At 40.4% G+C, this 24040-nt stretch overlaps 1 protein-coding gene across 1 annotated transcript in view; it reads left to right on the forward strand.

Moving 5' to 3' along the window:
• b4galt2 (UDP-Gal:betaGlcNAc beta 1,4- galactosyltransferase, polypeptide 2) overlaps window positions 1-24040 on the forward strand; it is a 173527-nt gene that overhangs the window by 3017 nt on the left and 146470 nt on the right. The window contains exon 2 of the mRNA XM_084369625.1: window positions 21324-22300. Coding sequence (XP_084225751.1) covers window positions 21889-22300 — 412 coding nt within the window. The 5' untranslated portion in view covers window positions 21324-21888. The remainder of the gene's footprint in view (window positions 1-21323; window positions 22301-24040) is intronic.

Raw genomic sequence — 24040 nt, forward strand, 5'->3', positions numbered from 1 at the left:
ACATTTATGGGTGAACTGTTGCTCTTAGTCTAAGTCCTAAAGTGTTGGTACACTGCCAGTAAACATTTATAAAATACAGTGGAACATGCAGGTTTTAGGGGGCTCAAGTGTCGGCCAAAGTATGACTTTTTTTTATTTATAAATTCTGACATGGAGAAATACTGTTTCAGATTTAGTTCAGATTTCATGCACTTTACAATGAGTGGGAAATATCAGGTCAACGGTAAATACCATTTGTAATTGGAGGGCTGTGTGCTATCACCCTGTATTATATTTTAAATCTTCAGGTTTTTGTGATTTTTAAACAGCTTTTTGATGAATGTCTGCTCAGACAGCTTGACGTGTACCATATTAGACTACACTCTTCAATCCTAATGGGTCATACTGTTTAGCACACCACTGTTAGCTTTGTCAATCTGCTATGCTAATAGCTAACAGTTGGCTGAGTGTAAGTACTTTGTAGCAATTAACTAATGTAACTAATGTGTTTTTATTTAGTGAAAACTTACTTTGCTGGTTTTGATTAATTTTTGAACAAACTGTCCAAAGAGTAGAAATGGCTTTCTGTTTCTAAGTAAAGGTTTGTCCCAATGGTATTTATTTTATAAATCTAAATCCTCTGTGCTGTTCCGTGAGCTCTGACTGAGGGTTAATATATTTTTTTGCTAAAAAGAAAATAACTGTGGACTCCCTGTAGAAATGTTTTTCCAGCCTCCTGTGCGCTGTCGCCGGCTGAACCATGGAACGTTCTGTCACCGTTGCGAGTGTTTGGATCAGCTTTGTGTAAATACTGTGATTAGGGCCTCTGCGGTCATTCTTCCTCCGTTCAGAGCAGCTGTACACGAGTTTGCTTCCATCTTTCACGAAGCAGTGAAAAGCAAACAGCATGTTTCACATTGGTTTCCTCAGGTTCACTCCTTCTCCTCACCTTGCAGGTCCTGACAGTGCAGACTCTTCTCATCTCTCTTTGGTGTTGGTGGTGATTTGTTGTCATGGTAACTGTGTGTGTTAGTGTGTGTGCGCCTTTTGTCGTCAACATTTGTTTACTTTTTCTTTTCTTAAGAAGGTCGAAATACAAGCTTCTTGTCGGTACTGTGGTGTTCTGTCCTATTAAATGTGATGTTATTGAATTAGCACCTTCGGTATTTCGAGCAAGGAGCTCACGGAAAATAAGGTGTGTCCGATAGAGTCCTCCGTAGCTGTTATTTCAGTGTGTCAGATACATATTAAACGGGCATTTTCGATAAATATAAGCATCGATTGGGACTCACTGTCAGCAGATAAAGGGCAGGATTAAACAAAAATCCTGAATCCATATCCAGATAAAGGGACGGAAGGAATTTTTCAACATTTTTGTTAATTTCTTTGTGAATATTGCAGGGATTTTGATGGAAAAAAATAGCCGTATTTCGATGGCTGGTCTCCATGAGTCAGCAAAAACAGGAACTTTGGGCCGATTGGTGGAGATTTACGCTCTACTGAGTGCGATTCTAGTTACGTCTTGTCAATTTTAAAGAGACAAGATATAATGTGTTAAACTGTGAATTTAAGGGTAGCTGGTAGACAGATTTTTCTGTCTTTGGACAGAACTAGAGCAGCTTTTTCCCCTTGTGTTGTATCTAAGCTGCTGGCTGTAGCTTTGTATTTAACAGACATACAGTAGTAGTGATCTTCTCATCTAACTCTTGGGAGAGAAAACAGATAAATAAATAAATAAGCCTGAAAATGTCGAACTATTCCTTTAAGGTGTTGGAGTTGTCTTATTGTAGACAATTGCTGTAAAACAACCCCTTCCAAAAAGAACAAGATGTAAAGCCTACATGACAGCCTGTGATTGGATAACTTAAAGGAGACATGTTATTCTGATTTTCAGGTTCATAATTTGATTTTGGGTTACTACTAGAATAGGCTTACATGCTTTAGTGCGCAAAAAACACATCAGTTTTCTCATACTGTCCATTGCTGTGGCACTGTATTCCCCCTCTATCTGAAACGCTCTGTTTAAGCTCCTGTCTCTTTAAGACCTCCCCTCCTGAAAACCCAGTCCTCTCTGATTGGTCAGCTCACACACGACTGAGTCGACAGAGCAGCTGTGCTAAATCAATTCTTATGTGCCAAACGAGCCGGCAGGCATGAATTATGCATTTGTACGACTCTTTAACGTAGTGTGATGCCACAAAGTTGGACTGCTGACGAGGCGTTTCAGGAGCAGTGTTTTCTGTGGGAGAGAGGAGCTTCTGTTGGTGCGCACTTTTACCTTTTTAACTTTCAAGATCTTTTACATGCACAAGAACAACAACAGGAGAAATGAAAGAAATGAAAAAGCATAATAGGACTCATTTAATACCAGGTGTTAATGGAGACTAGCCCACTGGTTATTAACAAGAGATTTCTTAGATGAAGCAATAGAGCTACCCTTCATTTTACTTTTCTAGTTAACACGACTTAAGATGGTCAGATACATGTTGTATTCTTTCTCACACACTCCAGCTATTCACTGGATAGCTTTAGAAAAAAAGAATTACATAGAAGGACGCAGGTTGATTAACCTGACAGCCATTGAAAGCATAATTGGACAGTAGTGGCCTTAAGCCTTATGTCCCACTGATGTATTAAGCCAAAAAATAAAAAAATAAAAAATAACCTCACCAAATCCTCATCTCACTCCCTCTACCCACAATCCTTCTCCCAGTGAAGCCTTCCTTCCGCTGAAGCACTTCATTTATTTCTTTGCTCCGCTGCCAAATGAGCAGCTGGATCAGAGAGAGAGAGAGGGAGGGAGACATAGAGAAAGAGGACAGAGAGACAGAGGGAGAAAGAGAGGGAGATGATGATGTTTCCACTGTAGTCTATGGATCAGTGTAGCTACAGACGGGACTTTGTTGTATTTGCATAAGGCGAGAGCAGCCTGCACGCTGAGAAACAGCAGACGTAGCAGCAGCAAAATTCCTCGAATGGCTTTCAGCATCCGACTTATCGTGATAATACTCTCACAGCGTCTGGGAGTGCCTTCAAATACTTTCCCGTGCGGCGATGTCTCATTGATTTCATCTGGTTTTTTTTGTCAGTTCTCTCTGGCAAAACAAATTTACGACGAGAAAGGGAGTGGGACCTGTAAAAGAAAGCAGGGCACTTGTTCTGGGATGAGAGAGAGCAAGGGGAAAAAAAAAAGAGGAGCAGGGAGGCAATGTGATATCAGACTTTTAAAGAGTCCAACCTCCTTCAGATCAGAGACAGCTGAGAGGCAATTTAATATCCGCATGGGCAGAGCTGAGTAGAGGAGGGTTGAGCACAGAGAACACTGGAGTTTTGTTCTGATTAGGTCTGCTTTTACTCTCTTTTCATAGTTGCTCTTTTCTGTTCTGTTTTTAGCTTGATGTCTTTGTAGCGGCAGTACGAGTCCACAGGCTTCACTAGGTATAATTTGTCTGTCACAATAATCAGATAACGGCACAGACCGACCCCTCGTTCACTATTTCTTACATAATGAACACTTGACTCGATGTGAGCCACAAATTAAGATTTCGGATTCTCATGAATCATTGTCAGTTTCACTGACAGGAGCGGTGTCGCGTAACAGTAATTTTGCGTAGCATATAGGAAATAAAATGACGGGTAATAAATAGAGAGGGCTTTCAGACAGGCACAGTGAGATATAGTGTTACCAGCTGTTAATGTTATAGCATTTCGAGCCATGCTAGCAGCACTAGCGGATCAAGGGATGGCAGTGTGTTTGGTACACCTCTGTTGTCCAGAATGAAAACTCAGAAGGGTTTATCCTCTGGCGCCATCACAAAGTTCACATTTGTGGTCTTGTTACGAGAAGGGGTTACGATTAAATTTGTTTCAGCTATTCATGTTCCCCTCAGGATGTATTGTAATAAGTTTGGTGACCCCTTGAGTTTTTATCTAGCCCATTGCTTTAGTTTAGGGGTGAAGGATATATATTTTAAATGTAGTCGATAATACAAAGTCAGATTGCTTTTATTAAAGGTGCAATATGTAACATTTTTAGTTGAAAACATTCAAAAAAGTTAACAAAAATGTACATCAGAATGTGAAGAAATGTTAGTGTTTTATTATGTCTATACATTGTTTTGCAGAGGTATCTACTGAAGAAGGCATGCTAATCAGCTAGCCCTGGCCCGTTCTGGTGCAAAGTTCCGGTCCTAGCCGTGTAAACACCAACGCTCCTCTGGTGCTCCGAGCTCCCAGCCTGGACCACCAGATTCACAGCTAACCGTGATAACTGAGCTAACTGGCTAACAGCAGCTACTGTTAGCCGCCGGTAGTTGAAACTCTAGTGTATGGAGTATGACTTCAACAGCTGGCCAGTTCTTACATACTGCACCTTTAACTAAAGAATCGCAGCTCACTGTTGTGGTGTTGAGGACCCTCATGTAGACAAGAGAGGCAAACATGTCACCACTGGTGTGGACTATTCTTTTACAGTTTCAGAGGAAATTAATTAATTATTTTAATTATTAAAATTAATTATTATTTACAACACGTGTTCAACAAGGGGTTCAGTGAGGAGGGAAAAAGTCTATGAGTTTTAACACAGCAAGTCTTATCGGAGATGTGGAATATTATCAGCCTCATCTTCATCATCCATCTTTGATCACTACATCTTCCTTTCTTGCCCTCAGGCATGCATAAACTACACGTCAGGAATTTAAAAATTCAAAAATGGGAAATGATCTGTTATCTCACCGCTATCAGCCATGAGAAGCAGGTAATTATCAGTTATCAGTATTGTCTGAAATCCATAACATGCATCCTTGCTTTTGTTTATGACCACATTTTACCAGCAATACCTGTGACATTCATGTCAGACTCAGCTGCCCTTTGTGTTAAGTGCTATTTAGCATTTGTTAGCACGTTAACACACCAAACTAAGATGATGAACGTAGTTAACTTTACACCTGCTTAACATGCTGATGTTAGCTCAAAATATAGCAGCTGACAGCAGCTGAAATGACTGCAGACATTTGTTTTAAGGATGTTGAATATATATTTTTCTGACAGGGCTAAAATCACCAAACAGGACCATGACTGTAAATTAAAATGAACGCAATCACATAAAGATACCCTTTATATACTAGAAAAAAAATAATCTTCAAGGTTTACAAACAGTTACGGTCCACAATGTTCTTCAGATTTCCACGCTCGGCAGACGACAGTCTGTTTTATTTTGTAGTTTGGCCGAAGTCATGATGTTAATTAGCTACAGATGATTAAATTTGCCATTGTCAGTTAGTACTGCAGCTGGTGAAATCGACAACCACCAGCTAAAAGCTGCAAAGAGATCGTAGAGGATAGTGTGGTCATTCCTCTCCTCTCCTCTCCTCTCTGTTTATGAAAGCAGAGGATGTCAGTGGGGGAGGGCAGAGGTCAAACTCACTCTTATTTACCACTCCTCTCCCGGCCTCACCTCTCTTATTTTCCATTATTTATCTGCTCTTTACTCTCTTGCTCTCTCTCGCTCTGTCAGCAGCGAACTGTACTCTTGACCTGGGTTTCTTATTTGTATGTAAAAATATCGGCCTGTATATCGCTTTTGCATCTTAAAAACCTCCATGAAAGTGACACACAGTACAAATGATGAAAATTGTCGGTGTGAATCTGGTTGAATGTAAACACAGCATCGTCTCAATCCCGCCTTCAGGCAGAACAGAGGCAGAGATGCTGGTTATCGATCATGTAATCTATACATTGGCCTTGAGTTAGCCGACCCATCTCTAAAGGTTATCACGGGACAGGATTTTGTTTTTCTCTGTGGCTTTACTAAAGCAGATAAACATGCAGCAAGTGATTTTTTTCTTTAATCTGACTTTCAGTTGTTTGCTTTTCCATCATTTGGAGAAAGTGTAATCTAAGGTGGTGTTGCAACCATGGATGTAGAATGAGAACTGGGTGCAGCGCCAGAGATGAGCCCTGTTTACTCCGATGAAAGCTGCTCAGTGTGAATGAAGCCATAAACGCTCGACATCCTGGGTATAAAATAACCCGGATTTTCCACATTGTGGACTTCCGGATTATTCCCCGGCTAACTTGAATGGAGATAAAATTATTTAATTATGCAGCTCTTCTAGACAGTCCAAATATTATTAGATCAAATTGATCAAATTATGATAGAGAATAGAGTCATTCTGTCGGGGTTTTGATGCTAAAATAATGTATCCACTGGAGGGAAAAAGTCTTTCCTTTTAGTGCTGCAGAGATGTCATACCCTACAAATTTTGTAAAAAACCAGAACATGTTTCTTCCGTAAGGACCCCAATACATGTCACATCATCCTGATTATTCAAAAATGATCGTTCCCTCTAATCATGAATCATATCGCCATCGTGATATCTTTCAAAGTAATTGTAATCTATTTTTTTTTACCATATCCTGAAGCACTAAATAAAATGTTCACTTCAGACAAAGATATTAAACAGAGGTAGGATATTTTACAGTTTAACAATTAACCTTGTTGTCAAAAATAAATCAGTGCACTGAAATGGTAAATTTAGCTGTGGATTAAATGACTATGAATGACCCCAAGCATCTTTTTGTGAGATCCAGTATGAGTAACATGTGACCACCAAGCAAACTAGAGCTTTGTCAGCTGCTTTAAGAAGAGTGAAGCCATTTTTGCTGATGAAGCCAAAAAAATAGCGACATAAAAGTTCCCAAAAATAGTCAACAAGCGTAAATGAGATTGAAGCAGCTGTTCTGTTTTTAAATCATAATTGCCATATTTCTTCATTTGACATGACACGTGTGACCGCAGCTTCCTTGTCAATTGAAATAAAGTAGATGGGATTGATTCATCAGTCAATACTGATACCACACAAAATCTATCAAGACAGATCCACTAAAGTCAGGGCAGAGGCTTTATTTAACTGCGATGAATATGATTAATGGATGCTTTAATATCCATAAAATGGCTGAAAATGGGTCTTTTAACCTACTGTTAAACATCACTCCAGCCTCGTCGATATCATTTATTCCCTTTTGTTTGTTTGTTTCATCCCTCACTCGAGCGCCATTGACATTTTTTCTGTAAGGAGGAGGGATGAACTCGGTAAACCGCTGAATCCAGTCAGTTAATGAACAGCGAAAGGTCAGTGTTGTGGTGGAGAGGAGTTGAGTGGCCGATTCATTCATGATGGGCCATCACGTGTCTCCACAACGGAGAGGCTGAAAGAAGCAGGCATGAGATGTTGCCAGACTCAGCGACTGGCTGATGTATGATGGGTCCCGACTAACATATTGGTCGTCTGATAGGTGACAGTGGGCTTTCATGGAGCACTCTGCGGCTTGTGTCACTGATGATGATTTGATAAGCAGAAAACAAGTTTGATTTTGACAGATTAAGTTGCTGAAAAGTAGCTGACGGATTGTCGCTCAGCTGCAAATGTGTTTAAAACGAATGTTTCGTTTATTTTTTACTCATACTTCATAAACCAAATGAGCAGATTTAGACAAACTTAAATGGAAATGTATTGAGTATTGTGGAGGATTGCACTGATTTATCGGCAAATCATCGGTATTCATCTTGTCTGCCATCAGCCTGTCGGCAAATAAGATGACATTCACCGATGGCGTTGGCCGCTGTTTATCTGATGTGTCACATCAATTTTGCGCTGGCACATTCATGAGCTCCTGGCTCGTGACATCCCTGCCATCAGTGTGTAAGACCGTGTAAGCACTGAAGAATTCTCCTCAGTGAGCAGGTAGTTGTATAACGGACAAAAGAGGCTTTTGATGTGAAGGAAGGTTATATAAAAGGTTGTTTCTTAAATTTGTAAAGGGCTGAATGAATCTAAAACAGTTCAGATTTCTTTGTTTCCTTGGTTACCCCATTGGTTAGACTGTATTGTCGAAATAGTACATGCTCATTTTGTGTCCAAATGTGATCTGTGAAAGGGTTACTGGTAGGTGTCCTTAACAGAGAGAGCTCAGGAGGTGTCAGCTTTTGTATCTCCAGAGAGTTTGTCAGAGTCTTGTTGGACCCTTTGGAGTGAATAACGCACCTGCCATCTTCCGCCAAACCAAGGTTGTTGATCAGAGTGTCAGCCAGGCTGGATAACACTGTAACTGTAATATCTGGATGATGTGGTGGTGTACACTTCTTCTTGGGTAGACCACATCAGGCATAAAAAGCTTCTTGAGAGGTTAAAGGCAGCTGAACGTTGCAGTCAACTACTTAACATATTTCCACGAAGGTTGGATTGAGAATGGATTTGGTGTGGATAAAGAGATGGATCCAGGATTTTTTTCTCCCTTTCTTTAACGTCATGAGATAGACATTTTCTTAATTTCTTAGTGAATAATGTATGATATCTTTAAATATATGAGCTGTGGTCTTTCCCCCGAGATTACATTGTATTATTTATTCCTGTTCCAGGCTGAAACAATGGTACAATATATGACAGTAGGTCATTTTCTTAACTCTTGCACAATGTGCTGTATTGTTACCATCATGCCCTGCTTCTTAGTGACGTGACCCAGATCCTTCATAATGACAGTGTAGTGCACTCTGTCTCCGTCTCTCTGTTTCCATCCCTTCTCTCCCTTCCCCCTCTCTTTCTTCATTTTTATGATATCACTCATTCGTTCGTGCTTTCAGCCAGGGGGATATAATCTTCAGCGCAGCCTCGGCTAGACTGTGGTTTTCTTTGAAAATTGATTTGTAGTGTTGAAAAATGATTTATTTGTAGACTTAAGATGGCCTGAAATACCCCCTGACTGAATTTTAAAATTGTAAATAAAGATAAATAAATCAAAAAGAGACACGCTCCCTTTCAAGTGACCTCTTTTTGTGTGGAGTGAATGTGGATGCAGCTACTTCTTCCTCATACATTGCACACATACTGTTGAGGCTGGTGGTGCCAAGCCAAAGATAACTTCTGTTGGTCCCACTGTGCACCGGCTGGTTTGTGGGAGATGAACTTGCCTACAGCAAGATGTGCCGAAGCCATGAGAGAGCTCTGAGGCTCCATACTATCAAGTGTAGCATGGCTAATGCATTTTTGATAAGACCAGGAGGGCTGGGTTGTAGGTTAAAACGCAAGAGGCCCGAGGCTCAAGAGGCAGAGAGAGTGAAGGAGGGAGGAGAAGGAAAGAGAGAGAGATCAGGCAACCTGAGTCACTTTTAAGAACTTTCTTTTTTGCTTTTTAGCCTCTTTGTCAGAGTCAAAATATGAAGAAGTATTAAATTCACGTTGTTTATTCCTGCAATGACCACTATTTTGGCCACCTGGGGGCAGCAGAAACAAGCGGTGAACTCAACACTGACATATAATCACATTTTGAGTAGAGGTTGACTGATTTGGTTTCTTTAAGGCTATCAGGGGATCAATAATTCTAGTTCAGCATCTGGATATTATAACAGAGGAAATAGAGCTTGTGTGCATTCTCTCCGGAAAGTCATAAAGGATCCCGACATTGGCAAACACTTGCTAAACCAGCGGCAACTGTCAGAGCCAAGTTCCACCAATATCGATGTCCTATGAGTGCCGAATAATCAGTCAACCTCTTATTTTAGCTATTGCAAACAGTTAGCGAAAACAAGACAGAAATTTTTCCCCTGTTTGCTCTGTTTTTGGTCTCCACCAACTCCTAAGAGAAATCTCAGGCTCTTTAGCTGTTAAATGCTCTCCTGTGTTCACCAGCTAGTCGCCAGCTGTGTCTATCTGATGCTGGACAGATAGGTTACAGTCGATTTTATAGCATTTGCATTGGAAGAGCTAACTGCTGAGCCGAAAAGCTGCGTCACACCAGTGAACCAAAAGAGTAAAATTAATGGAAACAAACACAGCAATACGTTTGAAGTGGCTATTAAAGTAAAATTTACCCGACAGACATAAGAGTAACAATTGCCATGAAAGCAACTAAGCATAGCAAACTTAATGTTTAACTATTCCCTAAAGCTACTGCAGTCTGATGAGTCAGATGATACGTCTCTGTCGGTTCATATCTAGCGACGAGATCCGCTGACTTTTAAAAACCCAACCCATTATTATCATCATATCATATTAAATCTTTTTATCTATTGATTTTTTTAATTATATTTTGTTATTTATCTCATCTATTCTGCTCCATTTTAATTGTGTTATGATTTTGATCTTTTAACTTTGTTTTGGTGTTAAAAACAGCTTTGCCTTAATATAAAAATATTGATTAAGCCGACTAAAAAAAGATAAAACAAGTGGTCAGAAGCAATTTCCAAAGCTTTTTAGACAGTCTGTTGTCTTCCACATCATTTGCTAAAAATGGGTATAAACAAAACAAGACTCGTAGCCTCGAGGCTGTGCTGAGAACATCTGCTATAGAAACGCACAGCGCTTGAGACTCAGGCTGTAGAGGGGTGTGTGTATGTGTGTGTTTTTGTGTATATGTGTTTGTGTGTGGTGAAGCATCTCTCAGCGCTGCTGGGAAGAGACGGCCTTCTGCTCGGTTGCATTAAACCTTATTATAAATGATCAATGATGATGTCAGTGACAGTACAGTCTCATATTCTGAGTTTATTTGAAGCACTCGGCTCTCTGATGCTGCCTGAAATGGATAGAAACACAGTATGTGGAGGAGTGGGCCCCAGGCAATACAACTGTATTACTTATATATTCAAACAGGCGATCTACACTGCATCTTCTCAGCAGCTATAGATTGATGTCTTCACTTTTCGTACCTGGTTCACAGCTTTTACTCATCCTAATGCTCCACTCCCTTTCCTTTTATCCCTCTTTGATCTCCTGCCATGTGCTTCATCAGGGTGACCTGCGTTAAAGCCACGTGCGTCCTTGCGTGTTCTGCCCTTTTGAGGTGCCCTTGAGCAGGACAGTGACAGCTGAAGTGGCGCCACTCTGTACCGAAAACCAAACTAAAACTTAATTTCAGAAATTGCCTAGGGGTCACATTTTATTTCCACAAAACCCAACTGTGAAGGTATTGTTGAAATGGACGGCTAAGTCACAGGGATAAAGTGTTGGAAACTGCTGATTCGTTACATTTTATATGTGTCATGGGCCTGTGTACCATATTGACAGTTCTACAAAATGTATTCCAATAAAAATAGTAATTCCTGAACACATTTATTACCTCTGCATTGGTCACAAATACCAAATGTATTTTTAACGAGACCTCGCTATGTTTTTGGTTACAAAAACGGGAATTCGGGCCATCTGCAGCTGTGTTTGTGGTGACCAAACTGTGTGTTTTTGACAAGACACCGGGACATGTTTGTAGCAACCAAAGCAGGTATTTTAAGTCAAAATATGATCTTTTCTTGACTCTAACCAAGTATTTTTTGTGCCTAAACCTAACCAGATTATATCAAAACGTGTTAAATCATAAAATATGAAACAGAACCTAAAGAAAAATGTAATGTTGCAACACAAAGAAGTGTTAAGTTTCAACATATCTGCAGTTTGCCGAATTGTATATTGCCAACATTTATTCTGGCAATTGGGTTGAAATGGACTGTTGGATGGTGTGCTGCTGTGATCTGTTACCTGGCTGAGACTCAACTGGTACTGTAGAAAGTCGGCCTGAGGCAAAAAGAAGAGTGGAAATGATTGTTAGAAGAAGTAGAAACTGTGGGAGCCCTTTATTGGTTTCCTGATTTATTTTGAATTACCTGAGCCTTTCACCATAGCTTGAGGCATGGTTTGCACGTTACCCCCAACAAAAACAAGTTAAACCGTAAAAAAGTCCTATCTGTGGTGTGATGAAAATATTTGTTTTGTGACATAATGTAAGGTTAAAGTTGTTCCAGTATGTTTAGGTGCAATTTTAGGTTATATTGTAAGTATACATATATATATATATATATATATATATATATATAAGTATTTTGATGATTATTGGGATAATACCGTGAATCACACTTATGTTAAACAGGATAATCGTGACATGAAATTTTCATATTGTGAGTACTCATCAATGGTTTGATGCTGTACAAACTCCTCTAGCAAAACTTCAAGTGCCCTTATAGTGCAGTCGTGTAAAAGCCAAGAAAAGTCTAAATCGAGGGTTGGTTGGATGGGTCATACACAGAGCCCCCCCCCGTGACCATTGTTTTGATGTGTGACCAAGAGTCATGATTAACTTGCTTGTAAGTATGTTATATAAGTAAGTTAAAGTATGTAAAACTATGTAACTTGACGTGACTGAACATAGTTATCATAACCCAAAGCATGATCTTTTCCTAAACCTAACCAAGCCAATGTTTCACAAACAGTCCAAAAGTCATAATATGTCATAACTTATCAAAGTTTAGTTTTCTATTTTGAAAGTCTAAACAGACATTGCTTATGTATTAACTGCTAACTTGACCACAGAGCCCTTCAGGTCATAAACCAACACTAGAGGGTTAGGTAGAGCGTCATAGTTTAAAGCTTTAGGCCACTGACCAAGCTGCCGTATTTGGCGAGCTGGCTGTGAGAGTGTGTTGACGAAAAGAAATATAAAAATCCCTCGTCTCCAGACTAAAAGTACTGACACATTTTCCTTTTACCTAACTTATCTGATGCTTCCAGGTTGTACTGCAGGCAGCAGAGTTGCAGCATGGCCAAAAGCAATAGATACTCTGATGTTACTGCAGTAGATTTTCTCCGGTCAGGAAATTGAACAGCAACTTTGATAATTAATTGGTTATTTCATTTTTTAAGCAAATTTTGTCAACAAAATTGTGAACATGTGCCTATTATCTTTGTCTTCTATGATAGTTAACCGAATGTTAAATGGATTTTGACTTGTAGTTAGCTAGAAAAGGCAGTCCGTCATAGGACCGCCATCATATACTGTCGAGTACAGTGTTTTTTTTTATTCCATTGTACAAAGCTTTTTGCATTTAGGTGAATTTTGGTCTTGATAAGAGAACAGCCTGATGATTTTTTGCATTGACTGCTTTCCAGTTGTACATATTAATAATACCCATGTTGCTAACAAACTTTAGACCACACAAGTGTGCACATCCCCCATTTCTCATTGACGTAATTGATTTAAAATGCCGACTTGTGATCCCTTTTGTGCTGATGTCTTCGTGGAGAATGTGAAGCATGGCTGCATCTTTTAATACTTGACAAGTCGGGGTGCTTGGTTTGAAAGGGAGGTGAAGCGGCGCAGCACAGTGAAAGCAATCTGTGGAGGGGAACAGACAGACCACTAAAATACAGTGTGAGTGGATGTGAGGGAGAATTTAGAAACCTTTTTCATTTGCACTTAAAGATTCCTCAACCTCACTGTAATGTACTGAAACTGAGCTCTGCTGTAGACCGACTCCACTGAATGTGGGAACTTGCAGATAAAAGGTTAGTGGTTAAGATTCTCCAGGCTTGTTTTTGACCCTTTGGCCCCGCATATATGTAGCTGAAGCTGACCTCAACCCACAGAGGCTCCAGTGTGGTGGTTGACCAGTGGTTAACTGTGGGGGATATAACAGCTCTGCACTTATGGAGGACTGAAACTGCCAAAATGAAAAAAAAAAAGAAGAAAATAAATGCCTCAATAAATAAATGAATGTGCCATTAAATGCACTGAAAATAAGATTGGAAATAAATGAAGGCATTAATTAATTTATATGTATTTTATATATATATATATATATATATATATATATATATATATATATATATATATATATATATATATTTATATATATATATATATATATATATATATATATATATATATATATATAATTTATTCATTTATTTATTTGGGAAGTAATTTTTCATTTCCATTTTTATTTTTGTATGTATTTCTTTATTTTCGCTGTGCATTTCTCCCCGTGCCCAAGAACTTGGAATCTTTTTTGTTTGTTTTTTTTTATCTCAAGACTGTTTTGCCCCATACTTAGAGTAATGAAACAGAAATGCAAAAAAGAAATGTGAAAAGAAAATACAGAAATAATTTGTTTGTGTAACTACATATGGGGAAATGCAAAGCAAGCAATACATAACGAAATACCTAAATTAAAATGCAAATAAATAAATACATTTAAAAATGAAAAAATGAAAACAAAAGCAAATTAAAACAAAAATATCAATTCATGTCACATTTTATAAATTATTTACTGCCTACATTTATTTTTTAAAATATTTTTAGTGCAGTGAGAGGCACATTAATGTATTTTTTGAGCCATGTTTTAATTTTTAATTTTTTAAAATTGTTTTTATTTTTGGCAGTTAAAGTCCTCCATATACAATGCAGTCAACTTTAACAACATCATGTGACCTCAGACAGGGATGATTTTTATATGTGTCAACATTGTGATTTTTAACCCAGAGCTCCAACAAAGCAGATGGAGCAGTTGTTTTTAGGATAAAAATCCTCAATGTGACTGCGTGTGACGGACACTTTTGTTGCTCAACATCTCGATGTAAGAAGATTTTTTATTTTTTTTGTTTTGTTTTTGAGCTGTCCCTTCACATTAAAAGTCCCCAGTTCTGCCACAGACCATCACCTCCTTCTCACATATGCTCAGCCCAGACTCGATGAATTATGTACCCTCACAAATTACCAGTCTGGCCACCCGTCTGGCAGCCAATTAAAATTTTAAGATACAGATGTTGTCGACATTCTGCGAGCTTTAGCTGGCACTTCATCTGGATGTCCTTTTTGATGTGTGTGTGTGTTACGTGTGAAAGAGAGGCATCCATTACATTGATGTGACAAGAGCTGAAACTATTGAACAAGTATAGTATCTTAAAGAGCTCATTTAAAGCCTGCAAATGTTCAGAAGTGTTTCAGCTGATCTTGTCAACTTAATGCCTCGATTCTACTGACTGCATGTGTGTGTATGTGTCTGAACATCCACACGCTGTCACTGAATCATGTACATGTGTTTTATCCTTCTGGTTACTTACATCGATGCCCTTGTGTTTCCTCTGCTGCTAAAATGACATACATTTCCACTTAGGTCAGGAGTTCCTGTACTGTACAGTATTATTCAGGTCTGTGAGAGTCACATCTGTAATTGTATACATGAACAACTCTTGCAAAGCCAGAAACCACAGTAGTACAACTAATCCCTGCAGTGTTATTAAAATGTAAATTTAAGAGCTGCACCTTGAAGGATGAACCAGAATATCAAAAATAAATAAATATAGAGCATTTTTTTATTTTTAAAGGTCTATTGTGTAGGATTTAGGAGGCATGTGTGGGTGGCTGTAGCTGAGGAGGTGGGGCGGGTCTTCCAGTTATCAGAGGGTCGCTGGTTCGATCCCCCAGACTCCCTGGCTGCATATTGAAGTGTCCTTGAGGAGGATACTGAACCCTGAATCCCCAAATTGCTCCTAATGAGCGTGTGAATGGATGAATGTGACAAGTGTTGTAAAGAGCTTTGAGCAGTCAGTAATCCCTAACGTGGAAATATTATTATTGGGTAATGATGTTACAATAATGCAATATTGAGTAATGCGTACCTGCAGGGCACTGTTCATCATTATGTTTTCATTAGTGTTTAAAATAAGATTTGTTGTGTTTTCGTTACCTTAGGATGAGCCTTTATATCTACAGAGGGAGAGGGTTCTCTTCCACAGAGTCCGCCATGTTGTACCGCCATGTTTCTACAGTAGCCCAGAACAGACAATCCCCAAAAGAAGAGAGAATCTTTCGCATTTTTAGAGGCCATTGTAAGAGAGGGTGAAAAGAGGGGTGTTCAGTTGGTCGAAAACTGCATCCTCACCACTAGATGTGACTAAATCCTGCTCACTGGACCAAGTTGCATGAACGCAGATTGTGACAGAACCAGCCTTTAGTCGCATGTGGTCTGCTGTCTGTTAATCCCCAATAGCTACAATATATATCCCTCGACTGACTTTCTTAACACACTGTTTATTTTCTGGTGACGAATACAGTGCAGTGCAAAGAGAGTGTTTTTGGAAACGTACAATCCCTGTGCCTCCTGTCGCAGCTGATGGCAAAATACCTAGAAAAGGGTGTTAAAGAGTTTCTCCTGACAGTGCATTTCAGAATATAAACTTATAAATAAGTGTCAAGTGGAAGAGGAAAACTAGTTACTTTCACTTGAAGAAGCATCTGTGGAGGCACTTCCCCTCTGACTGCATGTAAGTGTCTTTGCATGAGTGTTTATATGCTTGAGAGCTATTTTTACGTATGTACACGTGTGCAGTGTAAATTAGTGTGTGTACAGTATTTGAAAAATGTTTCATAAGGGCATCAGTCTATATTTAAATTGTGAGTTCAAAGAGTTCATCCGGCTTGCAGTTGTCAAAAACTATGATGATCACAGCAAGAAAATGACATCAACATTAAAATATATTCACCTTACCTTTGCAAAAGGAAATGGAGGTGACAGCCTGAAAAGTTTGATGTTTTCCTCTGTCAGTCTTTTCCCTCTCTCTCTCTGAGGTCAGCTTATCCCGTGTGTTTTAATATTCCATTAAAAGCTTTAGTTTGGGCGAGTCAACATCTTAAATTCTGGTTGAAGTGTTGTTTGAAACACTCAACTCTTTTATTTTGTACCCAGCTCTTATGTGAAAAACATCTTTCAAACTCGAGATGTTCTGTAGAGTTTGTGGAGAATTGGAATTTGGGTCATCGCATTCGACATATAGTCAAGATGAATTATTTCCGATATCAGAGTTATCAGATAGAGAGTTGCGAGTTACACCAAAGGTTAGAAGTTGATCAAATGCCGTAACAAGTTAGCCGAAAATGATGATTTTGAAGTCTGAAACTCCAAAGATATTCAAAGTGCAATGATAACAAAATGAGCAGAAAATCCTAATTTTTGAAGCTTTTATCTTCTTATCTTTAATATCTTTGATATTTTTAATGCAAAAATAACTTTAAAGGCTCATTGATTTATATTCTGTCAGTTCATCAGTGACATTCACTGACATTTTGAGCACAACTGACGCACTGTGTTGCACACAGTCATTTGGATTAGCCGTTTAAATAAAGGGTCTTCAACATTTTTCAGGCCAAGAACCCCTCAGCTGATAGAGAGTCAGAACAGGGACCCCCTACTACATACATGTGTGTGTTGTATCAAATTCAGCCTATAGCGCCATGTTGGCAGCAATTCTAGTAAAGCTAATGTTAGGTGTTTAATGTTTTTTCATGAATTAATCTTTGCTAATAGTATGTCGGAGTCATGTTATTGTGTATTTTCAGGCACATTTTTCTAAAATAAATAAATAAAAATATTTGTAATGAGTGGAACACACTTCCTGCGTGTGTCCCAGCTGCGTTGTTCAACTGCTGCGCCTCACAGGAGTTTGCCTTTGATAATGATCCATAAAAAAGTTGAGAGTATTTTCTTTTACTCTCGATGAAAGAGAAAGAAAATGGGAGGGACAGAAAGGTAACAAGCACAGGAAAAGTTCTACCCATCACCTGTTGTGTGTGTTCTTTTAATTTCTGTGACATGTTCTGCAGATGTAGACATAAAAACTGTAGTGGAATGCAAGTATGATATCGATATGACTGTCTCAAGACCCAAGATATAACATGTTCATCAGTGAGCTTGAGAGGTGCAGGTGGATTTTGTTTTTTATGTTAAGTGGCATCAATCTTCTCGTCTAACTCTCTGCAAGAAACAATAATCGGTTTCCCAAAATGTCAAACTATTCCTTTAAATGTAATTTAATTTAGATTAAAACATTTCTAACACTGGTTATGAGCGACATTTCAAAAGGTGCTGCTTGCCCTGTTGAAGTGTCGCCCACACCTCTTGATCCCACTAGCTCACGTTGACGACTTCCTCTTTCACAATTCCTCCCTTGCTGTGTTATAATTAATCCAAAACCCATTCAACAATGAGTTTGCACGGTTGTTAACCTCTGTGACAGAGGCTGCACTTTCTGCAGCTTTACATAAAGATTAGTGAGCCTCCTATACTCTCTTTGGTGGGAGAAACACCCAAATCCTTACACTGTCACATTGAGACATAGCTTTGGCTTAATTTTGATGAAGCTAGGAGGCATGACGACGTTTTGTTTATAATGTCTATTTGATTTTCAGTCACCTGTCATCCTTGTCCTCGGCACATCTGGACTCTCCCGTCTTCAGTCAGCTCATTTAGAAACGGCCTTGATAAACTTAATGGAAGTGGAAACGAGTAGTTGTATTCCACCTCACATATTTTCATTTCTCTGTGGGTTCCTTTTTGGCAGACATGATATGATCGGGGACTGTTATGAAATGTATTGCTGCTGTTAAAAAGGGAGTTGCAGGAATCCTTGTATAAACTGGTTACATAAAGGGTCTATCTCGCTCTCCGTCATTGTGGCCATCTCCGTCTTTCCTGTTCCCTCTCCTTGATCTTTCTCCCCATCTCTCCACGACTTACAAGCTTCAAAGACTTCACACACAAAGTCACTCTTGACTTTGTTGTTCCTCCCCAGGTGACATTTACATATTAAGTTGAAAGTGAACACTGTGCACTGCCGTGTATACAATCCCTGTGAGATGTCCCCGAGAGGGAGAGAAAAATGAAGGGAGACGGAAGCAGGAGAGCGAGTGAAAAGCAGAGATTTCCTTTGCACCATTTTATTGCCTTTTGTTTCGGTCCGCTGACCTTTTTCAAGACAAAAAAAAAATGGTCCCGAGATAGTACTTGTTGTCTTGAGAAAAGTCGGTTGAGCGAAATGTCAGCAAATAAAGAGGCCGAGGTGCAGATAGATTCAACCCTCGTGGGCTTTACTTTCAGACCCCACATGAGAGAACAAAGCAGAGGCGTGTGTTGTATCTACATTGATCTCTGAAAAGTCCTGTGTAGCTGGTCATCCAGAGCAAAATAGGTTCTCGATCCTGTCTGTGGACTTATTTCTTCTGTTTCTCTGCTGCTGATTTGTCCGGCTACACCATCACACGGTTCAACACCTGTTGGTCACCGAGGACAACCTGCGTGCCCCTGAGCTCTGTAGTTGAAGCAGAAAATAGGCCAAGACTCTTCTGTCAGTCTTACTGATTATCTGTCTGACTGCCTCGCCACATGTTTGAAAAATTCAGCCGATACATTACACGGCAGCCAGTTTAGTCGCCGAAGAGCAGCGTGGCTGGGAAATAAATCCTGACCTGCACAAGCATTATGGTGCGACTGGCGTGTGGGTCCTTCGGTCAGCAGAAATTCATCTCATTAACTAGCAAGCTGCACACACACATTCACGCAAGCAGAAGCACACACACACCCTCGAGGCTCAGTCCTGGCAGTCTTGACTTTGCTGCCCACAGACAAAAGTCAGAACGCAGCAAGAGGCAGCCAACTTTCTGGACAGACAGCCTCCATCAGCTCAGTCACCCGACATATGTTTCAATTTGCTGCGCTTTGCCTCCACCTGTCTCAAGAGGCAACAAAGACTCTAGCCCACAGTAACCAGTCAAGCACGGATCATGTTCATGCTACATTTTAATGTATTGGGGTTTGATGTTAGTGGACTTCAGATACCAAGTGGATTCCTTCTTTGATACCACCTTTTAGAAATGCTAACTTGTTTGGTTGAATGCAAGAAGCTGAAAATAGCCTTTGCAAAATCTTCATCAATTATTAAGCCCATCAAAATGAAAAACAAGAATACCATGCCTGAGGGCCCAGACACACTAAGCAGACATATAGAAGAATAACAACAGAATAGCAGAACAACTACAAGGCTGTGTGTCTTGGTCAGAAGCTGCATTTGAACACACCGCAAAGACTACAGCTCATTGCCAGTTAGCTTCTACGATCTGCGCCTGTGTGAGAGGAAATGACTCTCAGTAACACCAGTTAGCCAAAGTCTTAATTCGTCATTCCAAAAAGGAAAACCCGAGGACACTGGACTGTTGATATACAAGCTGTTGCTGTGTTAGAGCAGCATTTTCTGACACCACTCTCACCAATATAACCACTTGTTATCGAGAATATGTTGCAAACGGTGCTGGTGACGAGGCAGAGGAGAAAAAGAACTGAACTGAGTAGCTCAGCTAAACAGCCAGCCAGGCCCACTTCTCCCACCGGTGGGCTTCGCTGACCATTCTACATGCTTAGTTGGCCTTCAACAAGGGCTGACTAGTGCGAAAAGTGTTTTGTGAAACATTCAGGCCACGTAAACCAGGTCGAAGTATCAAAAATGAATGAAAAATGAAGGCCCAATCCCAATACACCCCTTGCCCTTACCACTGAGCCCTACCCCTCCGTTTTGTGTTGACATCTTGTGGTAGGGTGTCCCCATTCTTGTTGGGATAGCAGGGTAGAGCAAAATGTTTGGACTGCATGGCCCTCCAAACAGAGGTTTTTCAGAAGCACAGTTCAAATGGAGGGTTATGAAAAATCTGTCGGTTTAATGTTTTAACGTCGGGCATATTGGAAATGTCCGGTCGCCATCGACAACTGATAATGTATGAGGATCATGAAGGGTTGTCCTGTTTCATAGGGGGGGATTACAACCACTACCTTAAAAAACAGTTCTGAGGCGCACTTGAAAACGAGGGGTAGGGGTAAAAATTGGAAATGGGATCGAGCCCTTAAGTCATGAACTTGAGCAGTCTCAAGTTACCGACAGTATAAGCTCATGACTCATCCTCTGATCCTGTATGAGAGCCTATATTTTAATATTTATAATATTTTTTGAAAATCTAAGATTTGAGGAATTTTCCCAGGGGAGGTCTGTGATGTTGAGTACGGCTGGAAAAACTCTGCTGCCACTAGATTTAAGATATCCACCCCTTTTCCAATTGCCAGCCTCTCATTCTTTCTCTGACTCTGTTGTTTTTTCATCAGAAGGCCTGGTGTTGTTTTTATCGTCTACTTGAACCTCATCTCCTCCTTTTCTCTCATTGATTGGAAAAGCCATAAACCTACAATAAGCATCGCCTGTGGGAAAACTCTAAGTGCCCCCCCCTCGGTCTCTCCTTTGCTTGTATGTTCACTGCATTGTGTATTCCCACTTGCCGTCTCATTCCATCATAAATGCTTTTTAAACCACTTGACTGGAAAATTGACTTGGCGTGTCAATTTGGCTGAACAGCCGCGGTCAAACCTTTTTCGTTTGTTTGCGCCTGTAGATGCGTTTATTGTTGATCCTGTTTCTGTCTCATGTTTGCTTCTCTTCCAACTGAGAGTGAACGTTTAAATTTATTTCACCCCTATTCAACCAGGTATATCAAATAAGAGCAAGGTCACTGAATAGTCTTAAATTGCCAGGGAAAGATCAATGATGCTTGGTTTGATTTTATCCAGCGAGTAATGCAGCAAGCCACTGTATTGAGTGAAAATGCACAGCTATGATTAATAGCACAGCGGTCAAAACGATAGCACAGAGCCATCGTTAAAGTTTAACATCTGATAAATTAAAACACTTTTGTCTTTTATTTCCCTTCAGGTGCCAGAGAAGTTCCTGATGTAGAGACATCTTGACTGAGGCATCAGCTGTCCATCTACCCTACACTCATGAATGTTTGTCGGCAGCTTCCATCACTGGGATCACGTGCTAATTGGAAGATCTAAGCGTTAGTCCTTGAACTAGTTGGACTGGCGTTGGGATACCACATGGCCGCAGCAGCACCTTGACCTTGGGATAATGACTCGCATATGATCACGTCTATCAGCAAAGTTTCATCTGAAATCGGGGCCTTATGTCTTAGATTACACTGACCTTATCATCTGTACTTTTTTGCTATATCTTCAGTGAGTACATGAGATCAAGGTTCATTCATCCAGGGATTGAGGCTGATTAAAACATCTTAGTACTTTTGTCATGCAGGGAACTTGTGTACGCACCAGAAACAAGCTGGCAACTCATTCTTTAGGTGTAGCTGCCTCTCTATCCTCATCAATGACCCCATGACCCCTGCAGAAGTCAGATAGTCCGCTGTCAGCTAACCACATGTCCTTATCAGAGATCTAATAGTAGCTGATATTGCTAACATGGCCGTCAGGATGAGCGCATGCCTGTAGCGGCGTCAGCGTTGTCGTGGGTGGCCGTCGCAGGACGGTCATCTTCCTCGGCCATGACCCGGCTGATGTTGGGCCGGACTCTGGAGCGCATCTGTAAAGGCGTCCTGCTGCTCTGCCTGCTCCACTTCCTCATCATGATGATCCTGTACTTCGACGTCTACTCGCAGCGCTTCGACCTCTTCAGCCGTTTCAACAACGGGCGCAATGGATCCAGGAATAACGTCAGCGGAGCAGCAGGGAACGGACATCATTTTTACTACTACAATCTCTCCAGGCCCAACGCAACGTTAGCCAGCTACGCGGCTACAGGCGAGCAGGTGGTGCCGAGTTTGCAGCCCGAGACCAATCAGACGCCAGCCCCCAAACCGCCGCCGCCGTGCCCTGAGAACCCGCCCGGCCTCGGTGAGTAATAATGTCACATTGTCATTTCCACTTTCACCACCATGAGTGACAAACTGAAAAAACACTGATCTGTGCTCTCATGTTGTGTTTTGTGACAAGGTCTCCTCTCTGGTGCTTAATTCAGTCTGTCCCTGCCATGTAACAAGTGAACGCTAGCTAGGGAGCAGTCTGCAGATATCAGGCTGGTGTCTTGTTGAGACAAAAATGGCCTGAGCAGATGTTAGAAGACTTTGCTGCCTGTAAAGTGAATATCAGTGCTGTAGTTGAAGCACTAACATCTACAGCTGTACAGGGCAACATGATTTATATGCTTACTACAGCCTCGCAGGTGTTGTCAGTCTTTTATTGCCCTTGATCAGCAGTCTTTCTCATGAAATCACAAAAAACATCATGTTTCAATCAAGATTTTAGTGTTTTGGCGATATTTCCCAGCCCTGTGTTGACTTTGATAAATGTTTCTGTTCAAACTGAATTCAAATAGAAACAAAGCGTGTTTTCCCTTGTGTCTCATGCTTTGAGTACAATATGTTTGGGCTCTGGGGCCTTTTTTAAACAGTTACCCTGCTTCTGTTCGGTGCTGTAAACTCCAATTATAGCTCATTATAATTTATCAGTCACATAACCCTTTTTTAATCTGCATGAGCGAGCTTGAAATGAGACTTTTATATTTCGATCACTTTCTATCATGCTTAATCGCCACTTCCAATCACTTATTTGCTAGATTTGTTTGTCCAAGCGCTCGTTCTATTTGTTGTTATAGCTGTATGTGCTGCCTGTCCGATAACGGAGGATTTGCACATCATCGATTAGCGTAATTAATCGGGGAGCTGAGACCTGGATTGAAGCTTGGAGGCCGGAGGGTACGATTTTATATTCAGTAAATAAATGCATCTCCAGTCTTATTCCAATTAGCGGGAGAGCAAGTGTTGCCATAATTTTGTTTTTCCGGGTCAGCCCCCGCCATAAAATGGATTTAACGTCAACGATTTACACTGTGGTATTTCAACCGTATAGACTCACAGCGGAGCTATTAGCCGAGATTCATGCAGTCACACACGTAACGTCTGCAGAAACGCACACCTTAAACTAACACACAAGTTAAAATGACCTGATTGATTAAAGAGCTTTGAGAGAGACAGGTTGGAGACAACCTGTATGTAAATTGTATGTTTTCCAGTTTTGTAGGTTCCATTTTTCGTAGCGCTATTGTTGGCAGCTATTTATTCAGTGCTTTATCTGTGTGCAACAATCTGTCTTACTATAGATACAAATACCATAATGCTCTTTGTGTGTTGAGCAAAGAAATCCATACATCATCACTGTGCTGTAAATGCACCGTGGGATTGTAAAGAGTCTCGGCTTGTTTTTTTTTTTTAGCTTGGTATGAACTGCCTTCATCAGCGAAAAGCTTTTTAATGAACCAGCAGTGGCATTATACAGTGCACACACAACCACACACAACCACACACACACACACACACACACACACACACACACACTGAACTGTATATACATTTATATTGTATATTATGCCAGTGACACAAACACTTGTCATACATGTCTTGGGGGGAAAAGGTGGAACACTATGTAGTGTGATTGAATGGTTCCCCTGTACACAAGCAGCACCTACAAACACACACACGCACGCACACACGCACACACCTGAGCACACACACACACACGCACACACACACACACACACCTGAGCAGACATATCTCATTATCATCAGTATCCATCCA

The sequence above is a fragment of the Pagrus pagrus genome, assembly GCF_965226575.1.
Source record: "Pagrus pagrus genome assembly, chromosome: 12".
Classification (NCBI taxonomy): domain Eukaryota; kingdom Metazoa; phylum Chordata; class Actinopteri; order Spariformes; family Sparidae; genus Pagrus; species Pagrus pagrus.